The sequence below is a fragment of the Cyprinus carpio genome, chromosome A7 (genome assembly GCF_018340385.1).
Source record: "Cyprinus carpio isolate SPL01 chromosome A7, ASM1834038v1, whole genome shotgun sequence".
In the NCBI taxonomy this organism is placed as follows: domain Eukaryota; kingdom Metazoa; phylum Chordata; class Actinopteri; order Cypriniformes; family Cyprinidae; genus Cyprinus; species Cyprinus carpio.
In genome coordinates, this window is record NC_056578.1 from 23,167,125 (window position 1) to 23,185,313 (window position 18,189).

Sequence of the window (18,189 nt, forward strand, 5' to 3'; positions counted from 1 at the left end):
TTTCTGGGTTTTGAGAGGAAAATTTGTAATACTATCTATTGTTGTAACAAATGATGTCACAGGTGGTTATGTATTGTATAAAAGAGGTTTTGATGTATGTAATGGTTGGTTTTGCAGCTAAGGCTTTAATTTGTAAAAGAATAATATGACTTTGGGTCTTTGTTATTAGACCAAATAAACTGACATTCATTAGTGAAACCCATTCAAATACTCAAAACAGTACTGAGAGGAGTTTGCTGGGGGAAAAAACTACAAATCAAACAATCAAAGGGTGACATTCTGCTTTTTCATTATTTCATCTTCACCAGTTAAATATATGGCTCAGTGAGACAACCGATGACCCTAGTGGTCTCAAGGGAAAACAGCCGGACTATCACACCAGTAGTGACTTGCTCTTTAAATGTAGCAAACATGGAGTCACACACAGAGATTGTTCATTTGATAAGCAAAGCAAGATTAATCTCCCACTTGAAAATGATATTAAGTGTTGCAAAGGCATGCTTTCTGTTATGCCTTTATTTATTTTCTTTTTTTCCTGTCTTCCATTCTTAATATTCTTAAAAGAAAAAAGTGTTTTGTATACAGTACAAGTCTGAACATACTGAATCCATAGTGTTTAAAGCAACTATTAAACTATCGAAATGCTGCATAAACTGCAGGCATTCACTTGTGATACAGCTAAAGTGTGATGTATACATCTGAGCCAGCATAATTATACACCTTCACATGCACACCCTCTTATTTGTATATATACACATTATTTTAACTCACCATTGTGCCGTGGTTAATATAAATATTTTCATTCTTCTTCTTCTCCACCCACGCTAGGAAGTATATTGGGCAACTATTATTTTCATTATAATTATGTTTTTAATATTTTAGTTAGGCCATGATTCATTTAGTTTGCGATTATAATGGAGATTTAGGTGCTTATCTCTACTTATGTACTTAGCCTACCTGTTTATTATCTTTAGGCAGGCAAACCATGCATGTGGATATATTGGTTCTGAACTGAGTGCCTGACAACACACAGACTAGTGGCCCTGCAATGCTATTGTTTTGAGGTGTGTATGTGTGTGTGCTTGTGTGGTATCATCTTACTTTCCCAGGGGATCATCACATGACTGGTTAGCTTTCTGCTGATTGGAAGAGAGAACTGGAAAAGACAGGAGCCAGAGTTTCAAAGCTCTGAATGAAAAACACATGGAGAGAGACATAGGAAGGGAGTGAGTGGAACAGAAAGAGAGAGAGAACGAGATTGACTAAATCTTGTTCAGTGTAAGAGGGGGAGCACATTCACACCCTTTAGAGGACTCAGGAAAAGAGTGAGAATCAGAGAAACACATTCAGGTATTATCTTCAGTCACAGCAAGGCTGCTGGGTTTTCAGTGAGGAGATTCAGTGAAACAAATAAACATGTCCAGCTCAATCCTGCGACGACATTCCAGCAAAAAGGGATTGGAGAACCTCCAGAGGTGAGATGATGTTGATTTGCATGCATGTGTGTGAATGTGTTTGTCTGTGGCCATTTGGTCAGAGTCTTTGGTCTACAGAGTCACACTGTTCTTTGCCTAGAGTAGTAGGGCTAGATTATGCTGCAATTTATTAAATCCTGCTTCATGAATCTTGACTTTTATAACCTTAATCATGACTTTTAAACTCTTAATGTGCTGATAGTGATAATATGTTAACTAAAAATGCTGAGTAGCACCAGACAGCCATTAGTACAGAAAGGTTTTATCAGGCAGAACAGAGAGGTCAAGAAAGGGAAACAGAGCATGAGTTCTTCTTGCTGTTTATCAGTTCCTCAGGGTGTTTGGGGGGATGGTTAAAGTTCTTGTGGGTTGTTTTGCGGTCACTTAGTATTTCATCCAAATTCTATGGTCAAAGAATTCATGGATGCAGATACAGTGAGACCCAAATCATCATCAGGCCGTCCCAGAGGTTTTGAGGGTAGATGATTGTGTTGTTATATAGTTTTGAGTGATGTCATGAAATGATGATGTGTCTGTAGTTAAAGTAAAATCTGTCCCAAAGCTGATGGCTGTTGTTCACATGACACATGGTGAGTCAATTCATGACATCATGTGAAATGGCAGTGACAGGCTTCTCTAGCTTCTTTTATTACTGGAATTTTCCTGAGGGTGGTGACATCATCAGATCACCCCCGGCTCTAAATCTGCTGGATCTGTGATACACAGCAGCAGCCCCCTCCCACTCTGCCCTAAGGACTGGGAGCTCCTCTACACTGTGCTGGAAAATTTGAGCCGATCCACCACCCAGCCATTCTCACCAAATATATTCAACAAAGGAAAGAGTGCAGTTATTATTGATATTATAGATTCAGGCTATTCTGCTTTAGTCCTTGCTATGTTCATTCACTCAATAGAATAAATATGTTTTGTAACAGATTCAAATGTTTATGCAGAATGTGAGTGTTAAAGAATTTGACTGCTGCTCTGATGTATATGTTTTTCAAAGTAATTTTTCTGTTTTTTAATATATTTTAAAATGCAATTTATTCCTGTGATGGCAAAGCTGAATTGCCGCAGCCAGTTCTTCAGCCTTTGGTGCCACATGATCCTTCAGAAATCATTCCATTATGCTGATTTGCTGATCAAGTAACAATATTATCAATGGTAAACATATTTGTGCTGCTTAATATTTTTGTTGAAACCATGATACATTTTTATATCTTTGATGAATAGAAGGTTCAAAACAACATTTAAATTGTCACTTTAAATTTAATGCATTCTTGCTAAATAATAATAATAATAATAATAATAATAAAATCTTACCTACATTTTTGAATGGTAGTTTCAAACTATGTTTTTACTTATTCTGTTTTATATTCTGGCTTACTCTGCCAACCAGTTATGAAGTGCTTAGATTGCACATTAGATAAATGGCGTGTAACAATATGCGTGCCTTTGTTGCTTATTCAGGATAGCTTAACGTAAATATTAGCAAATAGTGCATCAGTTCCCATAGGCGTCTGTAATGTATCTAATCTATAAGCGTATTAAACTTGTGATTTCACTGATGAAAGCACAGAAATATTTTCTGATCTGTAAAGAAGAACAAAACTATCTGGTAATCCTCCACCTCTGCACAATTATTGTAAATAATCAGTAAAAGTGTTTCTCTGCAGAATTAATTGTGACAGTTGTTTTGTTTAGTTCTGGTAATGTAAGCCTCTGTAAAGGAAGGTAGTGAGCCATTTCCTGTCAGTGTAAACCCTGCACTTCCTGTCCATGTTTGACTTACTTCCTGTCCATCTCTGACCCTATCTTTTGTCATATGATCCCTATTGCTATCATAGTCATGGTGGTGTATTATTGTTTGATAAGTCGTAAATTACTGCCTGAAGATTAACATCACCGTGTCAGACTACATACAGTATAATGCATAAAAATTCTGTTTACCTGCTGCACAAATGCAGCATTCATGATTTGTCATAATTCTTTTTCTAAACATAGATATTATGAAGATTATTACTAATTTGTATTATATGAATTGTTATTTTGCAGGATCACTGTCCAGCGCAGTCTAGAGGATGCAGAAGAAATTGAGAGAGAACAACGACGACGTGCAAGAACCAGTTCGTCTACTGAGCCGTCTCAACCCACTGTGACCCCACAGGACAGCCCTCACACTGCACAGCTTCTGGACAACCAGTTAGTTTCAATAACCTAAAAGCACACTCCAATCTTCATCAGATACACGTGTTTTGTGATACTGTGTTTTGTGTGTGTGTGTGTGTGTGTGTGTGTGTGTGTGTGTGTGTGTGTTTGTTTTGTTTCCATGGAATCTCAACCTCCAGATTCTGGCTCAAGCCAACTTTGTCTTTCTACTTCTTTGTGTGCTTGTTAATCTGTTTGTGAGTTTATATTTGTATATGTGTCAAGACCACACCTGTTCTTTTGAATCAGTCACTTAATCTGTTCTGTTCTGTTTTATTCTATTCTGTTTTATTCTATTCTGTTTTATTCTATTCTGTTTTATTCTATTCTATTCTATTCTATTCTATTCGGTTCGGTTCTGTTCTGTTCTGTTCTGTTCTGTTCTATTAACATATTCAACTGTTGTAAGTAGACTTGTTATTGTATATTGGCATCCTAATGAGAGGCAATTATGAGAGTGTTTCACTGTTTGTTAGGGGTCAGAATAATCTGGTTCCAAGCTGTCCATTCTCTTTGGAAGAGGACGAAGGCTTCAGTGATTGGACACATCTGAACAGGCGCAAACAGGGACAAATGGAAAATAAAAATGAAGAAACACATCTCAATGGCTCCCATCACTCAAAACTGCAGCTTTGTTCCAGCTCTGGTCAACAAAGTAAACTGCATGATATCAATGTGTTTGACAGCACCCCATTCATACAGACCCGACCCCCTCTTTCAAATCAGCAAAACCTGGATGAGGATGGTGATGATGAAGACTGGGGTGCCAGAGAGCGGGAAAGAAGAGATAACATTAATGCAGCAGAGAGGGAGGAGGGAGAGACTGGATGGTGGTGTGCAGAGGAGGAAGATCCAAGAAGGGTGGAAGGACGTGAGTCATCTTTCTGGAAAAAACAAAATCAGAGCTGTGACATGGATGAGAAGGTATGATATTTAAGAAGGCATTTAACAAGATAGCACTCAAATAATACGTCTTACCCTTAAACCCTTAACTTAGTCATGCATCAAAACCAGTCTTTCAAGTGCCTACTGTTACTACTGCATGCAGTGAACATATATGCTTCTTTCACAGAGAGAAAAGAAGGCAGAGATGAAGATTTCCTACACCTCTACAGTCCTCCTCCAACAGAATGGGAGACAATACAGTACTAATGGACAAGAGGGGAGGAGAAAAAATGACAGGTACAGACATAGACACGCACACATTTCAACAAACTCAGAAAAACCTTTTTAAAATATATGCAGTTACAATGAGAACAAGAGTTCAAATATGTGTATACAGTACAGTTACAGCTACAGTAGCAGGGGAGACTAAGCTTAAACCAGTCTTGATGGAAATAGAGATCTGAAGTTAACTATTGCTTGTTGAGGGATTGAAAGTTAGTTTACATGTTTCAAATCATTTTATATCTCTAAATGACAGTTTATGAGGAGCTTGTTCATCATTCCTGCCAATCACAATATTAAGGCCAATATGATACTGCCTTCCTCACTCGTCACTCTAATGACCATTCTTCTGGTATCCCACCTCCACCTAACTCCACCTCTATTTTTAATCTCTACTAGTGATTCGGTAGAAATGCATCTTTTATATGCCAATTATGCCAGTTTTACTCGAGCCCACACTCACATCCAAGCTGTGGATGTGAGTTTACATTTTTAATTGACTGTGATGACATTAAAAGACCATGTACAGTTAAATAAAGCCAAGAATGGCGTCTTTAAATGGAGCCATCCCCTTGAGTCGCACGAAAACACAAATATACAGCATGAGAAGTAATCCGATTGACAACAAATGACTCTGTTGATTTGATTCTTTGAACGAATTGCTCAAAAGATTCACAAACCCGGGAGTTGGATTGAATCAGTATGAGGAATCCTACACTGAATCAGACAGCAAAGTTATGAATCAATATCTGACATACTGTGTGGAGACCATGACTTCCAGCATTGTGAGAGTTACCATTACAATGTAATATCCTCAGCACACTGCAGGAAAACAGTTTGAGAAGAATTTGCCAATGATTGGGCAGCGATAGAGTTATGTTGATATTGACTCTGTCTTGAGAAATGACATGAGAAATCAGGTGAGTTTCGCAATTTCCCCAGAACAAATTTCCTTCCTTCAGCCTGTATAATCTTGCTCAGAGAACTAAAGATACAAAGCAACATGGACTCTTCAGTCGATTCAGCAGCTCTCAGCAGTCCAGAGAGGTAAAACAATGCATGTGAGGTAAAATAATTTGTTCATGAGTTGCTGCTCTTTATTAATCTCTTTGTGTTTAGTGTGTCTGAGGAGGTGTTTGTGAAGAGCGGTGAGGAGGACCAGGAGCACAGACAGGAGACAAGAGATCAGACTCATGAGGAGGTGCAGAGGAGGATGAGAGAGGAGGAGCGAGAGAGGAAGAGAAGGGATGTGATGGAAAAGCTGAAGAGGTTGAGTATATCCAGTGGAGATCCAGAGGAGCCCTTCAGTCCTCTCAGCCCCAGGAGCCCCTCCTACATGGTATGATAATCATCGTCATTAGACTCAAAATCACATTATAATTAAAGATTCATTACAGATATGTCCACATATGCATCTTAAACAGAGTTCAGACATTAACATTAACATGCTTTACTTCATCTCATGTCATCATTTTTAATTGCTGTTGACCTGGCATCATTATCTGACTCACAATTGTTAGCTGCAGAACAATTGACAATATCTGCATTGATTAGTGTTTTATTGAGTTAATGACGTGTGCATTCATGTTTTTGCATGTGTAAAGGGTGTCCTGTAGAGTTAAGCTCCAATTCTTTTTAAACACGCCTGAACCAGCAAATCAAGGTCTTCAGAACAAAGCATATGTATTAATATGAATGAGAGAAACCAGTTGGTAAAGTCAGTGCAGACAACTTCTATGGGAGAAGCAGAAAACAACATTTATGAGACAGGTCATGTCAGATTTTATTTTCGGATTTAAAATGCATGATTTAAATGTGAGTTTGGCCACCAGCTTTTGAGATTTAAGTATTTCCCCATTCAAGTAGATAGGAGTTGGTCTTGCATGTAATAGCTGCCCCGGTGGTGTTGCAAATATGCCTGCAAGTAAAGTGACTTTCATTGTTTAGACTGACTTTGTTCAGGATTGCTAAAAACTTAGAGTCAGGCAGGTTAGAGCTAAACTCTGCAGGAAGGTGGTCCAGAAGCAGGATTGAACACTCCTGCAGAGTCTGGGTGGTCTTGTTTGTATATTCATGTTGGGACAGTTATCTCCAACATTGTCCCCAAATCAACAAATGTCTCCAATGATAATAAACCTAAAAAAACCTACATTGTAGTGACTTATTATGAGGAAATAGCTTGATTAAGAAAACTTCAGAAAGGGAATAAAAAATGTCTTATTTCAATTAATAAAATTGCAAAAGGTCCTCTTACGCTAATAGGGTCTGTTGCACTTTGACAAATGAGAACGGGGGCAGGGCTCTGGCTGGGTTGGGGTTGAATGTTCAGGAAATGTATTTAAAAAAAAAATTCGTAGTGCATTTTTTAGTTTTTTTGCTTTACCATTTGCCGATACTTGTGGCACAGAAATGACAATATCAATGATAATGGTAGGTCCCTACCTGAAATAAAACATGACATACTGTACAACACGTGTTTGTGCATTGCCCAGTTGTGTTTTGTAATTGCACCTGGTAACCTCCATATGCTGTTTGCGTGACTCAGATGTCTTCCATATTCTATGTTTGGTTCTGATCTTTTCCTTGCAATGGTGGTTTGGGTTGAGGGAGAAAGATGGCAGAACAAGAAGCATCTGCTTTACATCGCTGAGGTGCTTTGTGTGTGTATGTGTTGCTTGCTGGTTTCAGGCTGAGGGTGAGGAGTGGCAATCAGAAGGTGCAAGCTCGGTGAGTTGCTTACTTTGTGCATGTGCATGACAGCATTAAATTGCATGTTAGAATGTTTGTGTGTGTCTGCTTCTGTGTACCTTATCTTTGCTTTATAAAACTGTGGTTATAATAGCTTTGTTTTGCATTTGTTCTGTTTATGTCTATGATCATATTCCCTTCTATCTTACCTTTGCAGTGTTCTGATAAAACTCATCCTGATATACTGTACAACATTTATGTAAGAACATTTTTGACAGCCTCAGTATGCCCTAGATATATATGTGTGGGAAAATAATAGACTCATTTTAAAGCAACAGATCAGTTAATAATAACTTACTGTATGGTGATGACAATTTAAAAATACAAAGGAAATGGGTGGCAGGATGACTTTTTTTTTTTTTTTTTTGGCAATTAAGCCATAATATTATGTTGGGTGAAACTGAATATTGAAAGGCCTAGACACTTTTTGTGGTAGAAAGAAAGGGCAACAGGCTGCAAGGATTTACAGGATCAACAAAGAACATGAACAGCCAGATACAAAGCCCCCAGCAATTAAATTATGAAATAAATCTGCTTACAACATCAATGGGTTAATCTGCCCTTCAGTATTGAGTCAAACTTTTGACAGAGTATGGTTTTATTTTGTGCAATCATCATCCGTTACCCAATGAAGTTGCACTGCATTTTACTTTTTTTGCCTGTTGCCTGGAAACATTGCACAAAATATTGCCTTAAAGGTTTTTCACGCTCAGTGGTGTAAAGATTCACAAATGCTCTGAATCTATTAACTAATAAATGTTCTTTTCATCTACAGATTACTGAGAGGACTGAGTCTCTAAACCGCTCCGTTAAAAAAAAGTAAGACTTTAGAAACACACACACACACTGAGATAAAAGGGTACAAGTGATTTACTGTAGGATTGTAAAAAAAAATCCCCCTCATAGTATGGAATGTGAGAAAAAGCAGGGGTGAATTGTTGTTTTCCTGTGCTGTGGTATGACTTCATGGGTTCATCAGTATTTTCTCTTTGATCTAAACACCACACATGAATGATTCATTCATGAATAATCAACTGTTTAAAACATGGTTTACCTTTCAAGCAGACAGGTAGACATGAAATGACATGTTTCCATCTATGTATCCTTCTCCTATTCACTAAATATGAAATGATGAAGGATTTGTTTAGTTGTTTTTGCACATGTATCAACCTCAGAATCCAATTTATCAACGGGTATTCTTTTTCACATTGTTCATTCTGGTATGAAGTATAAACAGTATACTTCACAGAGCCTTTGTTTATATCTTACACTATTTTATGAGTCATGGTGCTCTTCGTGTCCATGCTTGTTCTAAGATGGTCTGTGTCTTGAAAGAACAGTGCCACTTTAGTTAATGTTTCATCTGTTTGTGAAAACAGGAACAGCATAAAGAAGACCCAACCTCCCACGATCATCTCGAAGTTAGATGGCAGACTGGAGCAGTACAATCATGCCATTGAGGTGAATTACCTTCACATGCACTTGTATAATGTCAGTTTCATAATTAAACCTTTTGCATATATTCCTGTAAATGCACCTGCATGGATACATGCTGCTGCTTTTATATACATTTCTTTGCACATGTAGCTGTTATTATCACACCCAGTGCTTACATTCACCTGTTTACCAACCTGATCTCACTGCAGTGATGCTTTCAGACAACCTGCATGCCCAGGCACTTCCTCTCTTACTCTTGCTGATTTGCTCAAACATTTTTGTTTTCAGCCGGTTCTGTTTAAGAGCCCCTTTGCAAATGTGTGTATTGTGGAACTAGGTGTTACTGTGCTTTTATTGAGGAGAGTCAAGCAGGTGTTTTTTACATGTCCCAGATAGCGTAATATTTTCATTATGTGTGTGTTTTGGTGCGTGTGTGCAGGAGTCCTGTAAAGAGGGCAATGTAGTCAAGGTAATGGACGTCCCAACACCACCAGAACCCGTATCTGCTCGGAAGACCCTGTTTGAGGCGGGAGAGGCCTGGAATCAGAATTCAACAAAGGCTGTGTCCTCCAAGGTTCATACAGTCACAACGATCATCCTCAGTTTATCAAAACATTAGTTCTTATATGTTAAATGGATCATTTACTCCCTCTCATGTCATTCCAATCATGTATGGCTTTCTTTTTTTCTTTAGAACATATAAAAATAATATTTTTTGAAGAATGTTTTTTTTTATTTAACCGTTCAGTGGATGACTTATTTTTGTAGGCCAAGAGCCGTTAACAAGTAAGCATTTTAGCACTTCCAGTTTCTATCGTCCGGAAGACGATTTTTTCAAGTGAAGACTGAAAGAGTTGTTGGTTGCTTGGTGATGGTGTCATTAAAATCAAGCGACTGTGGTGTAGTTTGTTTATAACCTACATTTAGCTTTTTACTTCTGCTGAATGTATTTAGGCTTTAAAATTCACAAAAGTGTGCTAATTTGTGAAGATTTTAATGGTAAACAAAACATGTAAAAATCATAAATTTTGTTGGTCATAAAATTCTGAAAGGCAATGGAAAAATCCAGTGAGGTTTTTGTTGAGGGAACCAGTGTAATGCTAAAAGCTTCCAGGTTTACTTACAACAATATTATCACTGCTGCACTCTATTATTGTTCAGTGTCGTTTAGGACCCCAATAACTTTCATTATACAGAATTTTTTAATTATTATTATTTTTTTTTTACAATTGTGTTATACAGATTTAGAATGGCATGAGAGTAAGTAAATCATGACAGAATTCTCATTTTTTGGTGAACTCACCCTTTTAAGCACCAGATTCTTTACTCCCACAGACTCATATCGTGTTATTAGTCATTGTTTAGTTACTATAACTGAATTTCTGTTCCCTTGTGACATTAACGTACAGATATGTTACACATTCTTCATTATTCTGGTGTGACTGTAAAAAGTAAGTGAGTGAGTAATTAAATGAATAAAGGATGACTAATTACTCTGATTCAGGATACAGAGGGAATGAAAGTGGGTGTGGCAGATCTAATTAACCAATGGGTGAAAGGAAACAGCGACGTCAGCACCAAGAGCCCCTCCTCCAAAGCATCTGTATGTTTATATACTACATGCTTATATTATAATGTTAATTGCATAGTTTTTTTTTTCTTGAATCCAGCCAATGGTACATTTTTCTTCTGAATCTATTGTATCCTCTATTTTCTTTTAATTAATCTTTAGTTCTCTTCTTTACACTTTTCTTGTGTCTGCTGTTCTTCTCATCCTTTTCAGTAAACAATTAAGGTAAACGATTCCTATCTCTTTTTTCTCTCCATCAATACTTTATAGTTGAGTTGAAGAGTTTAAGTGACTTTTGTGACTTTTTTTTTTTTTTTGACTTAATGTATGTGTGTTTTCTGGATAGAATCTATGGAAAATATAAAACATGTTGTAAGGTTAAAGTTCATGCTCCAACAAGTCATGTGATGGGAGAGAAACATTGAAACAAGCTTGTGGTTTAATGACACCATCTAGTGGTTATGAGTAAAATGAACCGGTTAGACTGTCTGCAATTTTATTTTAGAATAAATGAAAAATTATTCTTTTATAATAGGTGATTTTTTTATGTTTATTATGCCATTTCTATTTCTGTTTATTATGCCATTTATTATCTTTCTTTGTGTGTGTGTGTGTGTGTGTGTGTGTGTGTGTGTGTGTGTGTGTGTGTGTGTGTGTGTGTGTGTGTGTGTGTGTGTGTGTGTGTGTGTGTGTTAGTGTCAGGATGTTAAAGCTGGTGAGGTGCGTAACATAAAATCCTTATGGGAGAATCTGGGAGACGCCTCATCACAGGATAAACCAAATGCAAAGGTACATCATGACTCCACATGGCACTAAACCATGATCCACCTTACAGAAACATTTCTGTGAACTTATGTTAAGATGTAATTGTGTTCAAAACAACCAATGAGCAACATGCATCAGTTCTTATAAACATGACTTGAGTTAGGCTGTTCACAAGCACAGGCTCATTCTCTTGCACCTGTAATCTGCTACTATAGATTATGTAGTACTTAATCCCTTTTCTCTTGGCTTTTCAAGGTTTTACAAGGCTGTAATTTGACCTTTACCTTTTCAGGGAGTGGCTGGAAAAAGGTGCAAATTTGTTGAGAGTGGGCACGGGAAATATGAGAAGGTCTTCATAAATAACGACACAAACTGAAGAACAAGTAAGAAATGTACTTTCTTTATTAAAATCGTTTTAATTCAAAATAACAAAATATAAATTCAGAATGTTCATTACTACACAGACATAATTCATGCTTTCCCAAAGTAACTAAAATATGATAATGTGCTGTACATGAGCTGCTGAATATCTACAAAAACAAACACACTTAGCTCTATCAAAATAGCTTATGGGTGTACAGGGTAGTAGTGCATTGTATGATGAATAATGGTTGAAGACTGTTACTTGTGTTTTCTCACTGTTATCAAAAAATGCACTTGTGTGCTGGTTTATTTAGGATCTTTGTAGCCAATTCTGTGCTACTACAGAGAACTAGGTCTCAGAACCATGCAAAAGTTGAACTTCTCTGAGCTATGTGCATGTGGAGTGAGTAAAGAGCGAGTAAAGGGCACAGCATGGCAGTCAGTTGGATTTTGCAACAGAGATCACAAGGGCTGCCATAATTACCGGCTTATAAAGAGTTTTTTTTATATAGTATTATATAGTATTCTGTAAATTTCACATGCCTGCTGTCACACCTGTCAGTCTAATCATGCTCCATATTCGTGACACTGAACAAAAAATTAATCCATAAGCATGAAATCACTTGCAACATTTTGCTTGAAATGTGTCAGTAAGAAAACATCCAATACTGGTTTTAAGCTTAAAAAAAAAAGAAATTCTGTGAAATAATGTTATTTTAACAATTTAAAATAACACAACTGAAACTAGTTTAGTTTTTATAAAGTTGGGGGGGGTGCATTCTAGTCTTATTCCATGATCATGATCAAGATCTTGAGATTTAGATTTTTTTTAAACGTCTTTCCTACATGTTCTAGTTATACTTTTCCTATTTTCCCTCCTTTTTTAAATGAACAACACCACCATCATGTCATAAGTCATTCTGAGCAGGGCTCTTGACACCGCTCAAAACATCACATTCTGAAGCTCTCTATTCTAAACATGTCTGCTCTCATCACGCGGCTCAGCTGACGTGAGCAAACCTAAACCCAGGATCCGTCCCCCGGATGCCACACCACACTCTGAGCCTCTTCCTTGTTTGATCATTCTCACCATTACATTTTCAGCCCTTGCTCACTTCCTCACTCGCCACATCCTGAACAGCTGCACCCATCAGTCGCCCTCTCAATGCAGGAATGCACTAGGCCTCCATTTCTGCTGACCATCTCTTTACTGCACTACTCAGAGCAGAATGCAGTGCATAGCTTGTTTGTCTCACTGTTGATGATTTAATATAAAAAAGGAAAATACATTTACAGTACTACAACACTACATAATTGTATAAATTGTAGTTGAATTGTAATTCTAATTCATTCTTAGTTGAAACTTTACACTGTGGATTTGAAATGCAATCAAACATCTGCTGTTTTTCCTGTAGATTCACCGAATCCTTTGGCTGTTCTGTTGAAGTCTTTCGGCTCTTCACCTTTCTGTTTGCGATGCAGCAGCCCTCTTTCAAAGGCTGTAGCTATTTTGTTGAGAGGTTTTGCAGCTGCCTCCTTCAGCTTCCGGGCATCAAAGCGCGGACTGTAGAGAAGGATGGGCAGGCGATGGACGAAGGATGGGACTAACTGGCCATCCTTTTCAATGTTTTTCTGATCTCCTTCCTCGGTTTTGTTTCTATGTATCTGCTTCATAATGTTCTCTTTTGTTGCAAACATATGAAAAAGTACAGCATCCCACATTTTTGTTGCCCTGGGCTCATCTTTCTTTTTTACCACATCCTGTCCACACAATGACTCTTCTTTGGCCCCTGCAGATTTGTCTTTACCACTTATTTTGATATCTGTTTTCTGAGAATTTTTCTCCACCTCAGACTCTGGAAAACTGGGGGCTTCAGGTTCAGCCACCATGTGCTTTTTCAGCCTTGTCCAGCCACTGAGCTTGGCCTTCAGGCCTTTGGGTTTCTGAGCTCCCTTAGGTTCATTTTGTTTCTTCTGATCATTTGGTGTGGTTTCAGAGAGAGTCTCTTGGCTAAACTTGCCATCATCAGTGGCTACAGCCTCGTTTTGTCTTTCAGTTGCTAATGAATCTTTTAAACACTTTTGAGGTTTTGAGGTATCAGACTTAAACACCTCGACTTTAGCATCTGTGACAAGAAGATCTGTGGTCTTGGAATCCTGAGCATGTTGTGCCTTTACATCCATATTAGATGCTTTGGCTTCTGTCTGGGATTTAGCAGAGCTTTCTTCAGATGAAGAGAGTGGCAGAGATTTGGCAGCCTTGAGAAGCATGGCGGCAAGACTATTTTCTGCACTTGGAGATTTTCGAAGAGACTTCATGTTTGAAGACTGTAAAGGCTTTTGAGTATCAGATTTTAAGGGTTTGGTCTGCATGCTTTCCATATTTGATTTGGTGTCTTGCTGTACGTTTTCTGATGGTTTGATTATTGCATTTGAATGTCTTTGTTGTGTTGCTGAATTGCTTAATTTAGATTCAACTGTAACTTTGGCTGCAGCTTTAAAATCAGTGTTTGTTTTGTTGGAGTCCTGTAAGTCTGATGCCAAATGTTTTTTTTGGTTTGGCTCTTTTTTATTAGCACTAAGGGTTATTAATCCTTCATTGCTATTGTCTTGTTTAGAAGATTTATCCATTGCCAGGTGGGTGACTGGGGCTTCAGTGTTAGGCGCAGGTGAAAATATCTGTGCATCTGAGGGGACTTTGGATGACCTGTTTGTTTTGTTTGAAGGGCTTGGAATAGATTTCACATTCATGTCATGTTTCTGTTTCTGCATCTGTTGATCTTTGGTTTCTTCAGGGGTTTTATTGATTTTAGCAATGGGTTTCAAAGAGGGAGGTGTTGAATCTGGGTTTATTAAAACAGCAGTTTTATTTGCTTCTGCTTTAGAGTAAACTACAGGATTAGATTTATCTGATTTAAATGTATTTGCAAGTTGAGATGGCTCTGGTTTAGAGTGACTTGGAGTATTAAATATATATATTTTAGCGGGAGTTGGAGGATTAAGTATGTTTGATTTGGGCAAAACATCAGGACTGTCTGCATTAGATATACATGTGGCTTCAGGACTGGATATTTCTGTCTTTGAGGGGGCTGTAAAGATAGATGCACCTAACTTTGAGTGAGCTGTAAATTTAGTTTCCTCTGGCTTTGAGAGGGCTGTAGGTTTAATATCAGGGGGTACTTTAGTGCAACTTCTGGTGTCTGCAGAAGGCATTCTAGAGTCTGTGACATTAGTTGAGTTTTTTGTGATTTTATTGAAACCTTCATTTTTGGTGTTTATGATATTGTGAAGTTCATTACCTGTATTGATAGCAATAGAAGAGTCACAGACAATGGAGTAAGTCTGGTGGGTTTCTAAAGAACACTTGGATAAACATGACATGGTTTTCTGTTCTTGATTTGCAGAAACTTGTAATTGCATTGCTTTCACTGACGCAGGATTAAAGCTTTCTGTTGGATATATAGATCTGTGTGCATTCTCTGACTGCACCGTTTGCAGTGGGATATTTTGAACCGATATGAAATTCTTTGTTAACAATCCGGTTATATTTGAGTTCGGAATATTTGATTGTACCAGGGGAAAAGGGTAAGTTGGCATTTTTTTCCCCTCTGCTGTAAAAGGAAGGGTGGCTATGTCTGCAGACCCTGCATTTAGTTGTCTAAGAGCCTCTGCTACAGCAGTGGGGTTTATGGTCTTTCTTAAAGGTATAGTTTGAAGCCCATCGTACACTGTATCTTCAGGATTTAAATCTATATGTACTGGTTTTACTCCAGGGATTGTCTCTTGCTCTGGTATTTCAGATGTGGAATTTTTGATAGTTTGTGGTTCAGTTTTGTCAGTTATTTGTGTCATCAAGATTTGTGAGGGCAATGCAGCCACTGGAGTTTGTAAAGCCTCTGAGGATTTCTCTGCATTGAAATCAGATTTAATACTGAACGTTTCTTGTGATGTCTTGGTAGGAGATTTGGTCATGTAATTCTCATATGTCACGTTTTTTAAATCTTCTGGTACTTCAGGGTTAGATACAGAAGGATCCCCATGTGAATTCACCTTGATTCCACCATAGGCAATATATTCAGCAGGTGTCAAACCATAATAAGTTGACTTTCGTTTCGGGATGTTAATATCATTTTGTGATGGCCTCTGGTTGCCCACAAACCGTGCTGGTGGTCTTGGTGACCAGTTTACAGGCATACTTGGTGTTTGATAGTTTTGGGAGAGTACAGGCATGGATGTCTCCTGAATTATATCGGTTGAAACAGACTTGCCTGGTGTAATTATACAGGTTTCTGGAGTTCCAGTTTTAGTCATTGGATACTCCTGTGGAACTGTAGATGTAAGCACCTCACATGCTCTGGAGCTTGACTTACTAGCCTCAGCAAGGGTCTTGGATAAGGAAACTTCACATTTAGAAATCTTTGGTGTCAAGCATTCCTCAGAATAGGCATTGGAAATGAACGGTTTGGGTCCTGTGGTGAACACAACACCGTTTGGAGTGGAACTCATTTTATCCATAGCAATTTTTTTAGGACCGTCATCATGACCAGCTGCTGCACTTTGAGCTTTTACACTAGTCGATGAGGGAGGTTGGAGCAGGTGATTTTGAGGTATGGGCCCCTTTTGGTTTTCTGTAGAAATCATTGTTGTGGATAATGTAGAGTTAAATGCAAACAAGGGTTGATTATCTACAGAAGCCTCCAAAACAGGTCTTTTTGCCCCTGTAACTGGGCTTGCATATGTATTTATCTGACTAGAAGGTGTTTGAGCTTCATACTGCATCCCTGAATTTTGTTTAACATCTATCACTGAAGTTTTTGCATTTAATGGTGCTCCTCCTTGAAAAGTTGAACCACAAGTCCAGGAGTCCTGAATAGGTGGCTTTGATATCTCATAAAAGGAGGTTTTTGGAGTATAAATCCTTGTTTGTGGAAAATCAGTTATTTTCTCCGTTGTGGAAGTCTTGAAGTGTGACTCAGTTGTTTCCATGATGTGATTATATGTGAGAGGTGTGTGAGTAATGAGTGCAGGTGCAACATTTTTATATCTTTCCCCGATGGATTGGCTCACTGGAACCTGAGATATGGAGGGTTGTGTCTGGTAACCCGGCGCACAGGCCAATCCCAAATTTGGAGCGGGAGGTTGAACTGGAGCCAGAGGGGGAGCTTGTATTTGTACTGAGGCTTGATAGGTCTGTTGTTCACCGAATGTGCCGTGTGTCGTCCCTGGTGTTGAGGAGCTGGACTGAAGCATTTGGCTGAAGGCTATCTCAAAGGATGTATCTGGGTCAGCATCTGTGGCCTGCTCTGAGTCATCATCAAAAAGGATAGATGAGCATGTGTATAGAGGTGCTATCTGGTGCTCCAGTGATGGGGCAGGGTAAGAGTACAGCTGTGCAGACAGTGTGGGTGTAGAGCTGTAGTGTGAGCTGTTGGCAGGGTATAAGTATGGGGAGGTGGAGTGACGGTAGAAAGGGCTGCAGGAGGAATATTGAGAATTGAGGGTCCTGCTGAAGAGAGGGCTTTCTGGAGTCCTTGGAGGGGTGGAGTGGTCACTGTGCTCCAGGTCAGGGCTGGCCTCATTTACTGGCGACAAGTTCGACCTGAATGGGATGGGTGTCTGAGAAGAAGAGCCGACTTTCTTCTTGGCACTTTTCTTCAGGAGTTTCTGCAGACGGGCATTGTCTCGCCCTGGTTTTGGCAGTAGAGGAGGAGGGTATTGCTGTGGAAGCAGATTCGGCTGACTACCATAATTTAAAGCCATCAGCATTTCAACACCTGCATGAAAAACAAGCCACAAATAGATGCCTGGAATTAAAAATAAAACATCGATTCAGACTGAATGCTAACTTTGGCTTTCCACTTGATCCCTGTTTTTCCATACAAACTGTGAATTTCACTCCATTGTGCTCAATACATGCTTTAAAAAATTCTAAACAAAAAATGATTACATAATTTGGGATTATGCATAACCTGTACACTGTAAAAATTATCTTTCGAAGTTGCAAATAAATAAATGAAATCAATTTTATATATTTATTATTTGATTTACTTATTTCAGGTTACATGCAGGGTTTATGATTGAGAGAGTTGTGTGCTTGTATGTATTTTCATTGTTGTTGATGTAAAATAACTGCCTGCTCTAAAAATATATATTTTCTCTCTCTCGCTCTCTCTTTAGCTGGCTTCTAATCACAAAGATGTCTGAAGACAGGATGCTGATATGATCATTGTCCTTCAGTTATTGCACTCTAAAAAATGTAAACCCACTAAAATTTAAAACTTGTTTTAATTGCTGCCTTACTTTTTAAGTAAAATCAAAGCGGTGCCAAGGCCACAGATGCTTTTAATGACTTTACTAATGAAGAAAATCAAGTTGAAACTTTAAAAACTCATATAATCAAGTACAAGTGACAGAAATTATTGTGCAAAGTTAAATGTTTGGAAACAAAGATGCTGT

General features: G+C 38.3%; 1 protein-coding gene across 6 annotated transcripts; it reads left to right on the forward strand.

Annotated features, from left to right (window-relative positions):
• Positions 1–986: 986 nt before the first annotated feature.
• Positions 987–18,006, forward strand: LOC122145653 (lymphocyte-specific protein 1-like). Of its 6 annotated transcripts, none has more exons than XM_042760453.1 (15): positions 987–1,475; positions 3,531–3,677; positions 4,370–4,607; positions 4,756–4,865; positions 5,832–5,897; positions 5,970–6,189; positions 7,539–7,577; positions 7,756–7,797; positions 8,374–8,417; positions 8,978–9,059; positions 9,475–9,609; positions 10,540–10,638; positions 11,302–11,394; positions 11,663–11,753; positions 17,911–18,006. In XM_042760453.1, the coding sequence occupies exons 1-14, from the start codon at positions 1,417–1,419 to the stop codon at positions 11,744–11,746; spliced, it is 1,458 nt and encodes a 485-aa protein (XP_042616387.1). In that variant the 5' UTR covers positions 987–1,416; the 3' UTR covers positions 11,747–11,753; positions 17,911–18,006. The 6 variants fall into 6 exon arrangements, with proteins under 6 accessions (XP_042616387.1, XP_042616383.1, XP_042616384.1 ...); XM_042760449.1 differs by having other exon boundaries at positions 995–1,475; positions 4,160–4,607; XM_042760454.1 differs by lacking the exon at positions 987–1,475 and adding an exon at positions 2,408–2,639 and having other exon boundaries at positions 4,160–4,607.
• Positions 18,007–18,189: the final 183 nt, after the last annotated feature.